Source organism: Phyllostomus hastatus, unplaced genomic scaffold, assembly GCF_019186645.2.
Source record: "Phyllostomus hastatus isolate PE091 unplaced genomic scaffold, TTU_PhHast_1.1 phas_contig_150, whole genome shotgun sequence".
NCBI classification, from domain to species: domain Eukaryota; kingdom Metazoa; phylum Chordata; class Mammalia; order Chiroptera; family Phyllostomidae; genus Phyllostomus; species Phyllostomus hastatus.
In genome coordinates this window covers 32,753,476-32,771,501 of record NW_025333611.1, presented here as the reverse complement: position 1 = coordinate 32,771,501, position 18,026 = coordinate 32,753,476, and the positions used below count along the sequence as shown (strand labels likewise).

At 52.9% G+C, this 18,026-nt stretch overlaps 1 protein-coding gene across 5 annotated transcripts in view; it reads left to right on the top strand.

The window, feature by feature from the left end:
- Nucleotides 1-18,011, top strand: part of TCF7 (transcription factor 7) — a 36,269-nt gene extending 18,258 nt beyond the window's left edge. The window contains exons 4-11 of one of the 5 annotated variants that reach the window (XM_045828046.1): nucleotides 4,394-4,505; nucleotides 5,277-5,364; nucleotides 6,802-6,894; nucleotides 8,115-8,234; nucleotides 8,730-8,892; nucleotides 9,003-9,110; nucleotides 9,666-9,714; nucleotides 17,098-18,011. In XM_045828046.1, the coding sequence (XP_045684002.1) occupies nucleotides 4,394-4,505; nucleotides 5,277-5,364; nucleotides 6,802-6,894; nucleotides 8,115-8,234; nucleotides 8,730-8,892; nucleotides 9,003-9,110; nucleotides 9,666-9,714; nucleotides 17,098-17,183 (819 nt within the window). In that variant the 3' untranslated portion in view covers nucleotides 17,184-18,011. Of the gene's footprint in view, nucleotides 1-4,393; nucleotides 4,506-5,276; nucleotides 5,365-6,801; nucleotides 6,895-8,114; nucleotides 8,235-8,729; nucleotides 8,893-9,002; nucleotides 9,111-9,665; nucleotides 9,715-10,857; nucleotides 10,931-11,904; nucleotides 12,050-12,287; nucleotides 14,708-17,097 lie in introns of those variants that run through there. The other 4 variants (XM_045828053.1, XM_045828062.1, XM_045828071.1 and 1 more) reach the window with 4 other exon arrangements.
- The last annotated feature ends 15 nt before the right edge of the window (nucleotides 18,012-18,026 follow it).

Sequence of the window (18,026 nt, the reverse complement as noted above, 5' to 3'; positions counted from 1 at the left end):
CTGGGCCCCCCATGCACACACAAGCCTCAGACAACCCCACCCTGTTGTCTGGGCAGCCTGGCCCTGGGACAGCCTTGTGCTGAGGCTGTGGAGCGGGACGTTCCACTGGCGGACGGGGGTGTGGGGCACTGGGCCCTGTGCCAGCTAGTTCCCCCTGGCTACCACCGCCAGGCACGGAGGGGGCTGGAGAGTGAGGCTGAAGGGCAGCCGGCATGGATGTGGGAAAGACTGGCCAGGTCCTCAGTGCCCCGCCCTGCCCTGCAGCCCTGGCCACCTCAGGGCCTCCAGCTGCCAGCAGGCTCTCTGCTCCCCCCTGCCCACCTGGCACCTCTCCTGTGCTTTGGCTGCAGACTCCTGTTTAATGAGGCTTTTCCCCAGTTCCCAGGGAAGGCTGGTAGACAGGGTGAACCCTTTGTCCACCAGGCAACGCCTCACGCCCCACCCCACTGGCCGTCACCCACATACCTGCTGGGCCGGAGGCTGTAGGCCGAGCTGAATCCTGCGGTTTCCCAGGCCTGGCCTGAGCTGTGCTGCAACCTGGAGCTTAACCAGCCTGGCCAAGGAGGGTCAGCTCTAGCCCTCCTGGGGGAGGGGAGGTCCTGCTGAGAAACCACTGAGGAGCCAACACCCGCCCCTGGCCCTGCTCCAGGCAGAGTGGGGCTCTGGGACTGTCTTCCTGCAGCTGGCACCGTGGACCCCAGGCTTTGCTGCTGAGGTTTCCCGGGGCCAGAGGCGCCCACCTGGCAGCCAGGCATACGGCCCCGAGGGCCACAGTGCCAGAGCTGGGCTGAGTGCCAGGGTCTTCTCCGAAGCAAGAGCTGAGACTCAACAGTCCCCTGTGGTTCAGACAGACCTGTGGAGGGTGTTCCTGCCACCTAGTAGGCCAGGACTGCAGGTGTGTGGCCCTCAGGCAGTGAGGGCCCTCAGTCCCAGGTTCCTGAGGCAGTGGACCCTGAGGCTCAGTCACCCTGGCTGCCATGAAGCCTGCTCATGGCTGATGCTGTCTTAGGAACCTATCGATAAAAAGTCTCCAGAGGCTTCCAGGAAGCTTCCCACCTGCATGGGCCCTCAGCTCCTATTCCCCCAAATTCTAGGAGATAAAGCAGGATTATTGCATCTGTGATCAGTGAGGTAGCCAGGGATGGCATACTCATCCTCATTTAAAGAGGGGCAGACTGGCCCAGGGGCCCATAGTGGAAAGGTCAGTGAGCCTAGAGCTGGGCTTCCCAGCTCCTCATCATGGCCCGCTTAAAATCACCACTGGAGTAACTGCAGAGGGAGGCTGGAGACAGCAGAGCATGGGGAGTCCTGGGCACAGTGAGCAGGAGGAGAGGTTGAGGGAGTGGGGGCCGGGGCCTGTGGAGCTTTGGAGGCCCAGGTGAGGCCGTTGGAGGCTGGAGGCAGGGGAGTGCGGGGACCTGCCTTGAGGGACTGGCTGGGGGCAGGAGGCGGCTGCAGTCATCCAGGAGAAACGTAGCTGTGGCTTCGACCGGGTGGGGGGCCAGGAGGGAGAAGGAAGTGGCTGGACTCGAGGTATATTATGAAAGTAGAGCCACTAGGGCTTGCTGACGGCGAAGATGTGTGTGGGGTGTGAGGAAAAAAGAAGAGTCAAGGATGACTCCAAGGTGTTTGGTCTGAGCAGCCAGGAGGAGGGAGCTGCTGTTTGTTGAGGAAGATGGAGAGGAGCGTTTGGGCCGAGGTCAAAGGTTTTGCCTTGGCGTGCTGAGTCGGGGTAGCATTTTAGACCTCTGACTAGCGTTCACGAGGAAGCCTCTGGAGGGGGCGTTCCTAGGAGAGGTGGGCACTGGAGACACGTGCGTGGAGCCATCGGGTGAAGGCCCGGGGTCGGGGGGACACCCTGAGAGTGAGGGAGACAGAGAGCTGGGGGGGCCAGGTTCCAGCCAGGGCACGGGGGACCGAAGAGACCGAAGCGAGGGAGAGGAGGAGTAGCCTGTGAGGACAGAGGAACATCGGCGAGTGTGGTGTTCTGGAAGCCTAGCAAAGAAACCATTTTGAGGAGGAGGGAGAAATCAGTCATGTCCACTGCTGCCGAGAGGTTAGGTCACATGAAGACTGAGAACTGACCAATGAGTTCAGCGACGTGGAAGTCATGGAGACCCTGACAAGAGTCTGGTGAAGGGATGGGGAGGAGCCTGGCTGGGTAGGAGGGAGGGCGAGCCGAGAACTGGAGGCAGGGAATGCAGACAGATCGGCCTCGGTGTACAGTAAAGGGGAGTGGGACATGAGGTGGGAGCAGGACGTGACGGCCAGTTGGTATCGGGGGTGGGGTGGGGGACACAAGACTGGGATTGCAAAGTGCTCCGCCCAGTGCCTGGCATGTGGCAGGCACTCAGCCTGTGAAGGATTTCCCAGGGTCCACATACCCCATGGCTGGCCGGCCCACTCCTTTCCAGCTACCTGCAGGCCTGAGGTGCCCACATCCCACCCTCCATTCCCACACCTGCACCGGCACCGTCACACTGGTGCCTGAGTTCCGTGCTGGAAACAAGAGAAAGCCTGCGAGTGGCACGAGGCTCCCCCAGCACACCCAGGAAGCCTGGCCTCGGAACAGCACCAAGGCCCGGGGACAGCATGGTCCTATTGTCGCCCTCCCGCACCAGGTGGTGCTGCCAGTGGGCTGCCCGGCGTGCCTGTGCCTCAGCCAGCCCCCCACTCGGCAGCGTCAGGCTGAGTGTGTGGCCTGTGGGTGGGTGGCCCAGCAGCAGAGGGCAAGGGAAGTGTGGCAAGGAGCGCTGCCTTCATTCCTGTGTGGGCTCTGGGTGGACAGAGGGCTTTCTGCACGCCCCTTCCTCGTCACCTGACACTGAGTCGTTGAGCTCTTGGGTGTTGTCTGGCTTGATCCTCACAGCATTCTGAGCATCTCCGTTTTGTGAGGAAGTGGATGCTCAGATACTGCAGTAAGTTCTTGCAGAACACATGTGGCTGGCCCGCTACTCCCCAAGTTCACAGTGGAGAACCCTCCAAGGGGCTGCAAAGGTCAGTTCACCTGCCCAAGGAGGCCAGGCAGGCGCTAGCCAGAAGGGAGGTAGGCTCAGGGAGGGGCTGTGGTGCGGCATGCACTCCAGTTGCAGAGGAGGAGCCACCACTGCTGGGACATCAGCCCCTGTCTCTCGGAGGACAAAAGGAAGGCTGGATCAGCCCTGTTTGTCAGGCTGCTTCCCCAAGCTTTGAGGGGAAGGGTACAGTCGGTAGCCCAGCCTCAAGCTCCCCTGGGGCAGGTTGTGGGAGCCTGCGCCCATCTGGTAGCTTCACCCTTTGGCTATCTGTAGTTCATACTCTCCCTTCTCTGTAGCCTCATCCTGGACCCCCAACAGCCAATGTCAAGGGCCCTGTGCTGGGCCTCCTCACCATGAGCTTCCCTAACCTTTCTCCAGACATGAGGACAAGGGACCGTGGGCCCCAGCCATTACACAGAACAGAAAACTGAAGCCCAGAGATGTTGCGCAGTCTGGCTAAACCCAACTAGTGGGAAATTGCACCCACGGGGTGGGAAGGAGCCCAGGCAACAACCTCTCGTTACCGGTTTGCCCCAGAGAAGTCACTCATCTGTGCTCAGCCAGCAGCACCCGTGTCCCTGGACTTAGTGGGAGCCGAGCCTCAGTTGCACACGTCTCCAGGGCTGCACAGATGTGTCCTGAGAACAGGCAGAGCTGGGCCTCGGCCCTGAGCAGTACCCCGTGCCTGGGTTGCATGGGGAGCCCCCTTCTCAGCCTGAGTCACCTCATGACACACCCATGTGACTGGTGTGAAAAGTAAGAGTCCTGTGGTGCTGAGGAAACAGGAAGTGTGGGGTTGGGTGGGTTGGCCCTGGAGGGAGCCTGGCCCCACCTGGCCCCTCTCCCGAGTTAGAGAGTGGAGGGGCTCTCTCCTGTGTCCCCAAATTCTTTCAAGTCTGAGATGGGACAGGGGCTCAGACTCAGGACCCCTAGTCAGGGGGCTGCAGGAGGAAAGCAAGCTCCTAGGGTAGGTGAGGTCCTCCAACCTTGTTCTGATGTATATGAGGCTAGAGAGGCTCTGAGCAAGTCAGAGGGCCTCTGCGACACTGGCAGACCTCCGAAGCCCAGAGGCAGGAAGAAGCTCCTGGCCGGGGAGGTGTGCCTCCTGGGACTGAGTGCACAGAAAGACTGAGGCTCTTTGGGAGGTGTGACTGCTGGGGCCAAGCCTGGGGCTGGGGGCAGAAGGGCTGGACCACTGGACAGCCTGGTTTGAGTGGTGCCCCTCCTGTGAGCCTGTGGTTTTGACCGCCCCCATTTTACTTGACAGTTGGGCTGCCCACACACACAGCTAATCGGGGCTCTGCCCACACGGAGCCCAAGGCCCGTGCCTGCTTCCCTCAGGTCTCTCCCCACATTCACCCGTCCTTGTTTTTCAGCACAACAAGACCAGCCAGCCCACCCACGGTGTCCCCCAGCTCTCCCCTCTCTACGAACACTTCAGCAGCCCACACCCCACGCCTGCACCGGCTGACATCAACCAGAAGCAAGGTATAGACCTGGGATGGGGAGGGGCCCAATGAGACAGGTGATGGCCCTTTTTACAACTGGAGAACATGGGGCTCTGCAAAATCAGGAACCCCTCACCTCCTGCAGAGTTCCAGAACGCTGGATCAGGGGGCCTGGGGATACCAGAGGGCTGGGGGAGATGGTGCCTGGTGGAAATCCGAAGGCTTCAGGTTGAGGTGGGAACCTCCCAATGCAGTATGAGAGCAGGCGTCTGTGTGAAGCTGATAACTATAAAACTTGCAGGCTTTCCCTCCCCCAGTGAGAAAATGGAAAGTGGTGGTTGTGATGGCTGATTCACCTCGGCCTCAGGCAAAGTCATTCTGAAATCAGCCACTGTCGACTGTGGGAAACCTGCTGACTCAAAGGGGGGTGAGGGGTGGTTTGGAACTCTGGCTCCATAGGCCAGGTTCCCCCAGACTAGGGGCCCCGGCAGAGAGGCTCCTGTTGCAGACTGGTGGTGGCGAGGCCTGGTGTCCATTTCTGGAATGGCTCCAACTCTGCCAGGGGCCAGCCAGTGTCCTCAGGCACATCCCCCACCTCCTCTGCCCTGGGCTCCCTAGCCTACAGGTAAAGCACTGCCACCACACTGGGGCAGTCCTGAATGAAGCTGTATGTCTGGTACTCGTGCAAGGGGCGGGGGGGGGGGGGGAGGAGGGCGGATTGCAGAGGCCCCCACAGGAGGCTCTAGGATGCAGGAACTAGCTAAAGGGGCTTCTGAGTCAGGCTAGCTCACTCGGCCCCTCTCCACTGCAGTTCACAGGCCTCTGCAGACCTCTGACCTCTCTGGCTTCTACTCTCTGACCTCAGGCAGCATGGGACAGCTCCCCCACACTGTGAGCTGGTGAGTGTGGGCCCAATGGGAAAGGGGCACCTTCTGCTGACTGGACCCATACCTGCCCTTCTGTTTTCCTCCTCCGTCCTGTGCTGAGCACCATTGCCATCTCTGTATAGGCACCAGGCTGGCCAGCAGCTCTAGCCATTCCCCTGGTGGCCTGACATACTCCCTTCAGGAAGACAGGAGACTAGGCTGCGGTTTCAGCCTGTTGCCCTTGAACTCTGCTTCAGTGTCTGAGATTTGAATGAGAGAACACTGGGCTGCTCGGGGCCATATGAGCGATGAAGTAAAGGGAGGCCTGAGCAGGGAGCTAACAGCAAGAATGGCCATAAGTGAGGCTGTTGCTTCTTGGCCACCTAGTGGGCAGGAGGATACTTCCCACTTGCCTCAATGCCTGCTGCTGACTGGTCACTTCCTTGGCTGAGCAGCTTGAGGGGCAGGGTCCCTTCCTTGTCCCTATGGTGGCTACTTGAGCCCAAGCCCCTAGCCATGAAAAGCTGGCTTGGATGGACCCTAAGTCAGCAGGCCCAACTGTGGTCCAAAGGGCCTGTCTTCAGTTGGAGCTGGTCTAGCAGGCTAACTGGCCCTTTGTCGGCACCGCTGTGTGAGACTTGCGCAGGTCTCAGCCTCTCTGGCCTGGGGCAGCCACTTCACAGCGGGACAGTCTGGCTTCCCCAGAGGGCAGGGTAGGCCAGAGGCCCAACCTCAGAGCCTGCCTGTCCCTTTCCACTGTCCCTGTATCCGTGCATCTCTCTATGTCTAGATTCTCCTTGGACAAAGCTCCACTCTGAAAACCAACAAGGGCTACTCCCACAAGTACCCCCAGGTTTGAAGTGTGCCAGACAAGGATCTGGGCACCAGAGAAGCACTGCTGACGCTGGCTGATCCTAAGGCCCCCACCCTCGCAGAACTTGGTCTGTGACACCCAGACAAGAGTCAAGCCAGTGGCAAGGCACTGTTAGCAGGGCTTTGACTAGGGACTGTAGGAACCCAGGGGGCACTTCATCTGGCTTGGGATCCCAAGGCCTTTGGGGAGAAAGGGTCATTTAGGATGGCCAGGGGCTGAAGCAGGCGAAGTGGGATGGGAGTACAAGCCTGATGGTGTCGGTAGAGGGGGCAAAGGCCCTAGGACAGGTATCAACTCTGTACTGACAGGGACATTTCACTTCAGCAGGTAAGGCTGGAGGGGACCTGGGGGCCCACTGAACTGGCTCCTGGGAGAATGTGGCCATTTCTACCCCTGAGGCAGCAGTACAAGCCTGTAGGGGGAAATAGGTGCAGCACAGGTTGCCCTCTGGTGGCAGATGCTTAAAACACACTGGAGTGGTCCAAGCACAAGCTGATTTGCCTCACAATCTAGGGTCAGGCTGGAGCATGGAGGGAAGTCCTTCTCCACATATGGCCAGTAGCAAGACTGCTAACAGCTGTCTCTCCCAACCACAGGCCCAGCCCTCCTCTCTACCCCCTGTCCCCTTCCTGCGGATATAGACAGCACTTCCCTGCCCCCACTGCAGCCCCTGGCGCCCCCTACCCCAGGTGAGTCCCCTACCCTGCAGCCAGGCTCCTGCTTCTTGTTGCCCAGGCTTCAGTGCCCACACAAGGCCATGCCCAGGTCACTGCTTGCCCTGTGCTAGTCGTTTGTCCATCCGTCTGTTTGTCATTCTGCAGCGTCTCGCTGCCCTGTGCCTGAGAAGGAAGCCAGTGGGACTGCAAGAGGCCTATAAGCCCAGGCCAAACTGCAACAGCACCCCAGAGCAGCCAGGGACAGTGCATGCACACGGGTGCTCGTGCTTCTGCCTCCATGCATGCATGAGTCAGCCCGTGTGCAGGTGTGCATGCACTCACCGCTGTTCTGCATCCCTGCTGAGGGAAGGGCCGGTCCGGACTTTCCTGGACATTCCCTGAGCTCCGCCCAAGCTGAGGCAGCATTGCTACATGTGTCTCCAAGCTCTGGCCTGCTTAGGGACCCTACATCTGTTCAAGCAGGAAGGAGCAGAGTGGTATCCGTAGGACAGAAAATGAAGTGGGAGGTGGTAGAGTGTTTGTTTCTTTACTTAGTATCTTTCACTGAGGGAGTGAGCTAAGTTTGGAAGAAGGAATTCAGCAGACTTCTCCAGCGCTGTGCAGCTCACAGGGTAGGGGCATCAGCAACTGAACACTATGTGGGTGTTGGGGGGGCCCCAAGGAGACCCCAGCCAGACCTGCTGTGTCACAGAGCTTCTTGAAGGGTTAAGATCTCCTGAGTGAGGGGGACAGAGGGAACAGCAGTAGCTGGGGATGGCTGGGGCAGGAAATGATGGGAAATGGGAAAAGATGGGGCTAAAATGTCAGCAGAAATGGTCAGCAGGGCTCTGGGCAGTGGGAGAATTTCAGCAAGAGTAGCCAAGAGCACTCAAGTCCTGTTAAAAGGTTGTGTGGAGAGAGCCCTCGAGTCCTATCTGAAGGGTGAGGAAGCCCACAAGGCAGTCACAGGCTCATGAGGCTGAGCTGGAGAAGGCAGGAGGTGACGAGGGATGAGATTCAAAAGCTATTTTAGGCCTTAATTTAGTCATCACCTAAATGATGTAGAAGATTTTTGCAGTATTGTCTGTGTAACGTGTTGGGAGCAGGTATTTGTATGTGTTGGTGTTTATATGCAAGCCAGTGGGGCTGGGACATCTGTTCACCTGTCCTTGTTTACTGTGCAGGGCCTCTGTGTGTCCTAAGATCTGGCCTGTGCACACCTGGCTCAGAGTTAACTCTCTTCCTGCTTCTAGGTTCACCCACCCATCCCTGATGCTAGGTTCTGGCGTACCTGGTCACCCAGCAGCCATTCCCCACCCAGCCATTGTGCCCGCCTCAGGGAAGCAGGAACTGCAGCCCTATGATCGCAGCCTGTGAGTGAAAAGGCACACAGTGGGGAGGAGGGAGGGAAGCAGGTGAGCAGACCCCAGACTCCCATCTGTCTGTCAGCCAGGATGCATGTTTCTTCTACCAGGCTGAAGGCCTGCTGCCTGGAAGCTCCAGGGACTACCAGAGGTCTCCAGCCAAACTGTCTTGTGGCTTTTGCCACTGACCACTGTTTTTTTTTTTTTTGAGCTTCAGAAGGAGGGAGTAGGTGGAGTGGGAAACAAAGATTTAGTTTAAGCCAAGATGAGAGTGGCTGAGAAGTCTTTATGCATGCTTTTCTTACTTAGCTGCAATATACCTGTAAGGAACTAACTCTGCTAGTCAATTTTGGAGCAGCTTTAAAAAAAAAAAAAAAAAAGATTCCGTTTACAAAAGCCAAAGTATCCACGCCCTTATCACGTGCACTGGATATAGTAGAGGAGGGCGGTAGCATTAGGTGGCATTGCAGGGGTTCCCAAGTGATCTGGACATGCACCCCTCAGGAAGACACAAGCAGAATCCAAGGCAGAGAAGGAAACCAAGAAGCCAACCATCAAGAAGCCACTCAACGCCTTTATGCTGTACATGAAGGAGATGAGAGCCAAGGTCATTGCAGAATGCACACTCAAGGAGAGTGCTGCCATCAACCAGATCCTGGGCCGCAGGGTGAGGCCACTGGCAGGTGGGCTGGCGGGGGTGGCCCCTGACCACCTTCACCCTGGTGCAGCCTGCTCACTCCCTGATGCACTCCCTCTGTGCCCCTTTCCCCTCTGCAGTGGCACGCACTGTCACGAGAAGAGCAGGCCAAGTATTACGAGTTGGCCCGCAAGGAGAGGCAGTTGCACATGCAGCTATATCCAGGCTGGTCAGCTCGGGACAACTACGTGAGTGGCCAACAACACACAGTAGGGATGGGTCGGGGAACCTTTCAGATTCCATGCCCCCACAGCACAGTCTCAGCAAGGAAAGCAGGACTACTGTCCCGAAGGCACAGAGGAGGGGAGGTGGTAGACTGGAGGTGTCCAAGGCCTCCCACAACTAGCTCAGAAGAGGGTCAGGCAAGGGGAGCTGCCGATAAAGGCAGGCCCGTGTCCTTTTTTCCACCCACAATCTACTCCCACTCCATGCAGGGCTATTGCCCTATATTTGATTTGGGCTCATAAGCAGAAGGGAGGAAGGGGCCTGGAAGTTACCTGTTCCATTCAAAATGGAGACCGGTGTGGGAAAGAGAGGAGAGCCCCTAATTGTCTCATGGTTTACCTAGGAAGAACTGCAATCAAGAAATCCTAGGGTCCCCAGGTAGAGACTCTGTGCCTGGAATCCAGTGTGCCAATGGCAGCCAGGCTCGGCAGCTGACTGCAGCTATCCCAGCCACTCTCTCACTGGGGTTAGTGTCCACCTCCTAAGATCTGATGATTCTCTCCCTTTGTTTCCTGCAGGGGAAGAAGAAGAGGCGGTCCAGGGAAAAGCATCAAGAATCCAACACAGGTGAGACCTTCCCTCGGCAGTAGTGAGGCTCCTCTCCAAGTCCCCATTTGACAAGCACCACTAGTCTGGCACAGGGGGAGGGGCAGAGTACTCAGCCACCAACCTTCAGTGCCTGGGCCCTGGGCTCTCTGGAAACATGGCCTGCACCTCACAAGTCAGATCCCTACTTGAGGAATAGCTATGCTAAGTCTTAGGGAGGACCGGTAGAAGCCAGTTCACATAGCCATGGTGTGCGGGCCCATCACATTTGCTAGCCCTGTCGTGCTCACAACTCACCTCTGCCAGGGGAAGTGAGTGAGGAACTGATTGTACGATCCACGCTAAACCCAACACTGCATCCTGAGGGTTCTGAGGTGGACAGCCTGCTGTCTGCGTGGAGACTGAGCCAGAACCCATGCCTACGCCCATGGTCACACAGCCTGCTGGCTAGTGCCTGGCGATTTACCCCCGCCCACAGCAATGCTGTGTAGAGGACTGAGGGAGCCCACACTCTGCTGCAAGTGTCCTTCATCTGGGTGGATTCCTGTCCCAACTCTGATCCACATTCATGAATGACTTTCTAAGTTGTGCTGCTCCCCCACACTCCAAGTGGGGCAGGGCAGGCTTCAGCCCTTTTTCTGAGGTTGAAGAATGGGTTCTACTTTTCATCTAGAAAAGTGTGTAGAGTAGGTTTAAGCCACAGCATGGAGGGTATGGTTTAGGCAGATAGGGCGTTGGCAAAAATGGCGGGGGAGAATAAATTGGCAGGGAATTCAGGGGTGGAGACAGACCTAAAGCAGAGGAGGCTAGATCTGGATCCCCAAGAGCCTCCCTGGGTTCTTTCACAGCTCTTATGCTGCAGGGAGCCCTATAAGCCTGAGGAGCCAGCATGATAGGGTCCTCTCTCTTCCCCACCATTCTTCCCATTGCCTCTTCTGCCCCACTGGGTGCCATGCACACCTTTCCTAATACTTTGGCTCTGGGCCCTAGGGCTTCCCACTGGGGCTGGCTGTGCTTTAGAGAGGCCCTCTGCCTTTTGGAGCTGTGGGGTACCTGTGACTGGCTAACACTGATGTTACCTCTTCTCTCTGGGCCCTGCTCTGCCCTGCTGCCTGCCTGCTCGCCCTCTGCCCTGCTCTGCCCCTCTGGCATGGCTGTGAGCAGACCCTGGCTCGCCTAAGAAATGCCGTGCTCGCTTTGGCCTCAACCAGCAGACGGATTGGTGTGGTCCGTGCAGGTGGGTTTGTCCCCACCACCATCCTCCCTTTGCTTCAAGCTGCTTCCCTGACTCTGCATATGTTCTGCTGGGCCTATAGCCTTCCTTTCCCCACCCCCACACCCCAACCCCCTAAGATACCTGCAGATTGTGGAGCCCATGCCACCTAAGAATGGGAGTGAACACTGAGCACAGTTCGTAGGGAAAATCACTTGGCTCTAAGTGGAAGGAGGGGAAGAGACAATGTTCGGGAAGGGAAGGGAAGGGAAGCTCAAGAAGGTAGTTCTGATGCCTACAGTCCTCAGGTAATGATCATTTGGTGCTAACCAGGCCTAGCTGGTCCTCAGTAGCCAAATAACACCATTCAGGTGGCCTCAGCCCCTGGTCTCAGGCCTGAAAGTCATATGGCCAATCAGTTCCATCACTTCGAATTGGGATCCCTGCCTCAGCCCTTAAAGCTAAGGAAAAAAGGTGACTATAGTAGAAAATACCATGAATAACCTGGATGCCAAGTGGCAAAGTAACTCATCATCTTTTACCTACTGGGACCAGAGGGCTGGAGAGGAAGGGAGAGAGAAACAGGGCTTGTAGCAACAGCTCTGTTCCACCACACAACAGAAAAAAATGCTTGTGTGTGTGAAAAGAATACCTACCAAGTGGCTAAAAGTTGCCTAATTCACGTTCACACCAGGCCTTGTAGAGCTGAGGCTGAGGCTAGCTCCAGACTTAGAGCTAGTTCACTGACTCTAAGTAATGTCTGTCCAGCCCCTCAGGCGGGCCTGCCCGCGATGCTCCCTATCGAAGTGCAAAAAGGAATCGGGGAATACGTATATGTGTGTATGAGTACATGGTGGGAGGTAACCCTATCCTCATAGGAGGCCCTCATTCTACCCGTCCTACACTACTCAGAGGCAGACTGTGTCCCAGAGAACTCAAGATGGTTAGAATGGATGAGGAGAATCACTCTGTTTCTTCTTCCCCTTCTCTGCCCCTAGCCTAGTTTTGAGCACTGGGATTGCTCAGCCCAAGAAGTGACAAGCATTGCAGCACCCTTGCCTTAATGCAGATGTGAACCCCACAGAAACACGTGAAACAGGCTTGAAGGCCCAGACCAGATATGGCTCCCGTGGAAAACAAAGACAACCCACAGGCCCCAGCTACAAAAGGTCCCTGTGCCACCATGTGGCTGTGCTGGGAACTGCACCTGTCCCAGGTCTGGCCAAGCCCAGCAGAGTAGCAGTGCTGATTCAGCTCTGAAGGCATAAACAAACACATCAGCCATGTCCTGGGGAGAGGGGACAAGAGGTCAGCTAGGCCTGTGCAAGGATAGCATTTTTTGGTTGTGGTGTATGACTATGAATTCACCCTCTGTTTACAGATAACTCTCTTCACTATTCCTAGGAGGAAAAAGAAATGCATTCGGTACTTACCCGGAGAAGGCCGCTGCCCCAGCCCCGTTCCTTCCGATGACAGTACTCTAGGCTGCTCCGGGTCCCCAGCCCCCCAGGATTCACCCTCATACCTCCTGCTGCCCCACTTCCCCACAGCACTACTTGCTAGCCCTGCGGAGCCAGCGCCTGCATCACCAGGTCTCTCGGCGGCTCTCAGCCTCCCAGCCCCGTGGACCCCCACAGGCCCCCAGCAGTGCCCTGCAGAGTACACAGGGACAGCAACAGGAATTTTGGAGACAGGCAGCCTAGCATGCACAGGACACCTGGTCTCCAGGGACCCAGTCTTTGAGAAGCAGCAACAGAGCCCCAAAGCATGTGGAAACCAGCCAGGGGCCCTGTTAATTCCTGAGGGTCCGGGTGCTGATTTCAGAGGCTGCACAACTTCTGCCTAAACCTGGGGCCATCAATTCAAACTGCTCCGAGTGGTGCATCACATCTGTGTTATCATTTGATTAAGGGCATTTCCTGTGCCTTGTGGCAGCTTGCATCTGTTCTTTTTCCATCCATCTTGCTAGCCAGATGCCCCAGCCGCTTTCCCTACCCTGCCTCTCTAGCCCACCTCCCTACTCCCTCCCCATGCCGGGCACTTCATGGACCAAGGATGAGCTGGTTTACCAAACGTGAGCCTGGCACAACCACAAAGCTCAAGATGACCATGCTTTCTCTTAAGGGCCTAGAAAAGCCATGTTTTACAGAAAACTAGCTGCCATTTGAATGCTGGACTGGAGAAATCCTGCCACATTCTCAGGAAGTTCAGTAAATGGGATGGAATAGGTTAAGTTTAGGCCTATCACCCTAGGCAACAGAAAAACCTGATACTACCTTAATCAGGTGTGTGGGTGGTGGGGATTATCTGGCTCTCTAGTTCAAATTACTTGGAAATGATTCCTGAGAAACTCAATCACCTAAGAAGCCCCGATAGCAAAGCCCCAGACCTGTCACTAGTGACTGTAGTCAACAGTTCAAAGAAGTCATGGCCCAAAATCTGGTTTGCATCCCTCCCCATTCTGAGAGGCTTTTTCACAGATCCATTTCTAGCTTATCCACCTCAGTCTAGCCAGCTTCTGGGCAGCGGTGAGAAGCCAAACGAAACCAGGCCAGCTTCAGTTTCCCGATGGGGCACCAGGAAGGAGGACCATTGCAGCCAAAGCAAGGAGCCCAGAAAACCTCCAGTGGTAGACTAGGCTCTCACCACAGCCTAATTAACCCAATTCTGAGCCAAGCTTCAATCCTGAGCCTTAAAAACAAAAAAAAACAAAAAAAAAACCCACCTTTTTAATTTAACTTGGGTTTTTGGTGCCTCCTCACTGTACATAGCCTGAATCCAAAGAAAAAGGGCTGTCCCTGTACCCACACACACCTCCCTCAACAAAAGCCTTTAGTTCCTACTTTAGCCACTGGCTTCTCTGATTCCAAAGATCATATATTCTACTGTAGTGTTGCAGGAAGTCTTAAGAAAAAAAGGCCATTGTAGTATTAAAAATATTTTTGTATTGTTAAAGCATCATCATAGAAAAACTTTTTAAACATGAGAATAAAGATACTTTTTACTGTTTTTTTTTTCCTCCCCTCCTCGAGGCTTGACCCTGAGAAAAGCTGTTTCAGGAACAGCATGATATCCTTTTCATCACAGCCATGAAACTTGAGGTTGATACGCTGCTATGGTACATGTTAAGACTTTCAACCTGCAGAAGCCAGGGACGACTCTCACCTCCCCTTATAGGGCTTGGGCCCTGCTGAGCTCACGCTAGGCATAAGCTCCCACTCCAAGCCTTGCCCTTACCCACCAATCCTAACAACTGATATAGGCACAGACCAGCCTCTCCCTCCCATTAGAATGGGTTGGAAACTGCTACCCACAGACCCTAAGACAATCCAACCAGAAACGGTTGCACCTAACCAACCACTTGGCTCCGTTTTGTCTGAGGGTTGAGATTAGATGACCCATTCCGTAAGTGCATATCCTATTAGGAAAGTAAGCAAGTCTTTTTGTATACTGGTACAAAATCCAAAAAGGTATTTAGTTAGAACCCTTTCCTCCCAGAGACTATTAAAGTGATTCGAGTATATTCGTATTTTTATATAAAACCTCTGAATTCGATAAACCTCCAACCTACTTTCCACTGCATTAGAACCCACTGCTGAGGCCCATCATGAATGTAGAAGGTGCCACAGGGCCACCTCAACAGGCCCACTAGCCACTAGATGCACTTGAGAACTGTGTGCAACAAGCAGCCACTGGGCCGCCATCGTGCATTGTTAATTTTCACTGACTTATATTTTTTATGTTTAAAAATATTTATAAATAAAGTCATCTTGCAGAGGAGTGTCTATTTAAAGTAGGCCATTGGAAGTTGTAATCCTAGACTTTTTTTCTGGAAGGGTACTAGAGACCAGCCATTCTCTTGACATCTGTCCCATTTAAAGAATTCCACTCTGGCTACTGGCCTAGATGTTTCAAAAAACTACATTCTAACCAAGGCTTATGCAAGACTGGGTTGCTGCATCTGATTAGGTGTCTTATTTAGAGTACACTGGGTACATGAACAATGTACTCTTTGTGTTAAGTGAGGGTAGAAGAGAGGGGCTTTGGCAACATTGTTAAAATCCAGCCTTAAAAAAAATGACATCCAAGAAGAAACTCAAACCCTCCCAGGTCACACCAGTGCATTCCTATGAGGTCTCGGTGGCTTGAGTGTGCAGCCCCCAATTCAACTGAATACCACACCAGTCCCGGCTGACTGCCAAGAGCCAACCCTATTTTCTGAGACGTGACAAGATACCCCAACCTCCCTTACACATTCCCACACAACTGGCAGGTTTGCTTAAACTCTAGATCTTGAGCCCTCTCTTCCTGCAGCTGCTCCCACTGTGCTCAGGATATTGTGACGGCTCAGCCTGGCAAAGTAGCAGGGACTTACCAAGTCTTCCAATATGAAGGTGTTCTTGTGTGTTTCTAGAAAAACATCACATAAGGAACTTGCCAGGCCTATACACCAAAGTTGAATGTTTGAGACCGAAGAGTAATTCATAACATAAAAACACTGAAATGGCTTTTGAGGTTGAACCTCAAAAAGCCATTGGAATGAGCATAGAATAGGTCAATGGCTTTAGCATGACCTTCTCAGGTCTCTTCAGAACTGTTAGTTCACCTGAGTCCTTCCCATGCAAGAAGACTCTGGTTCTTAGGTGGGTCTACTCTCTTCATCACTTAGGGATTCTGTTTCACCATGGGACTACTTCAGGCTGCTGGACACCACTGGTCTTGTCCACAGTGGCCACATTGGTCTGAGAGGAGTCCTAACTTCATGTACTCAAACCACAGTTTAAAAACAACATATGGGGATGTTCCCATAGTTTCCTAGAATAAAAACCAAGCTTAGGTCAGGGGAGATTTTGAAGTTAAGTATGGGACTTAACTATGTTACAGAATGACATGCTTATGATTTTGTAACCAAAAAAAGGGGGGGGGGGGCGTTATTTGTGCCAGACCCTGTAGATTTCTGAGATTGTAGCTCTATTCCCACCCCACCTGGAATTGAGACAAATCTCTGCAAACCATCTGAAGCCAAAAAAAAGGAAGGCTGAGGCTGTGAAATGGCACACTCAACACTGAAAGGACACATGAATTTGCCCCGTACAGGTGGGAGACATTTGAGAGTGAGAGCCCTTTTATGGAATAGGCTGATCTTAGAGTGAAAGAAGAGGCTGGCATATAGCAGGTTAGGTGTTTGATAAATACTTCCTGAAAATGTTAAAGTTCAGTGGTATCAGAAGGTCATGAGAACTAGAGAAGAGGAAGCAGATGATGATGTGAGCAACTGTTTCTCCCACAAAATGCCTTTCAGTATTGCCAAACAGACCAGTTGTATCCAACAGTGCAAAATTCTGCAAGACAGAATTTTGAGTGAGTTAATCATACAAACGAAGTCTCATATTGGAAATCTGTCAAACAAAGGCACCTTCAATACCTTTATGCCACCAACAATGCTCATAACTACTGACAACCCAACAGGACAACTCAAGTGGAAGGACCAAGTGTCCAAATCCTGCTTAGGTGTCCAAATGGCTCAAACTTGGGTCAAAGTATATGTTCTAAACTACTACTTACACCATCCTTTGTCTTGATATGCACATTGAATTCTTACTCATTTTTTAAGATAGTGATTTTTAACAACAGTAAACAAGGACTCTAGTTGTAAAATCCCCAATATTCAGATTACTTTAGTAATTTAAAAAAGTACTTGTAGTTCTGAGACTCAAAAATAGCAATGCCTAGCATGAATCTGATACTCGAGGAAGGGTCATGAAAACTCACCAATCTGGCCTTACTATCACTTTCCAGCCTATATTTGCCAGCAGCCTCACCAACACCCAACCTTCTGCTGCCAGTTTCAGACTGAACTGCTTTGCCCCTCACCTTGGCATTCCTTCATTCCCAATGAAATCCAGCTCCACTTTTGAAACAAGTTTTTCCTCATAGAACATTTTCTAGACCCTTCCAGCCCTGTAACCCCCAATTTGCTCATCAATCTTGTTCTGTCCAGGAACATTTTTATTGAAGTTATTCATCCTTTCCCAGCTTTGCCTCCTTAACTATTCCAAAAGATGCCAAGAGGGCAACCATGTCTTATACTTCCTACGAAGGATAAGCCAGGAGCTACACTTTAGGTAGTCAGCCATTTCATACACTTTCCCTTTACTTACATTATTGTCTTTTATTCTCTTCTTTCCTAGCTGGAAATCAGTTTTCACACAAATCCAGATCACTGAAGATTATCATCTTTTTAAAGCTCAGGCAAATTTGTACAGAAAACATTTGATTCCTCCCTGCTTGAATATACAGAGATTTAGAAAGAGAAAACTCAGATCTTCGAATGGAAGTGGTGGCAAGCAAAAGTTAAGTTTTGAAAGATGAGTGAGATTCTGATGGCCGTGGATAGGACAAAGGGCATTCAGAGCAAGAAATGTGCCGTTCTTAGTTCTCTCCTGGGGGAATGCCCCTTCCTATGTCTCCTCAAACTGCTATTAAGAGCCTAGACAACCTACCTACAATTTCTTCTTAATTTACCAGTGGATCAGAAAACAAATTACAATATTGGCCAATTTTTAGGTAAATTAAGAGACCATGCTGTTTGGAATATTTGCCTGCCCTGAGTCACGTGCCCATAGTGGCTCACCATTACTCTCCCCCTCCAGCTAGTTCCAAGCTAAGCTCAGCACTGCCATGACATCAGGTTACAGGGCTGCAGTCCCAGGAGTCCACTAAGTTATAATTCAGATTTAGTCCTAGCAGCTAGAATCAACAAATCACAGTTGTATCACTCAGGCATCTGTAACTTAAAGGGATGCCTTTGTGAAACTTTGAAAAAATATAAAAATTATAAAGTAATACCTATCTTGCATGTTGTTAAAGGTAGATTTATGAAGGCAAGCTAATGAAATATGGGCATTATTACAATAAATAATGTAAATGTAAAAAAAATATGGGCATACTCTGGGATACTTCAGGTTCGGTTCCAGAGCACCACAATGAAGCGAGTGTTGCAATAAAGCAAGCAGTAATCTTTTTGTTGGTTGAGGTTCTTACCTTCAACTAGTAAAGCAGATCTGTTAAGTGCCATAAAACGAAATACAAGGAAATGTCTGGATAACCACTTCAAAAG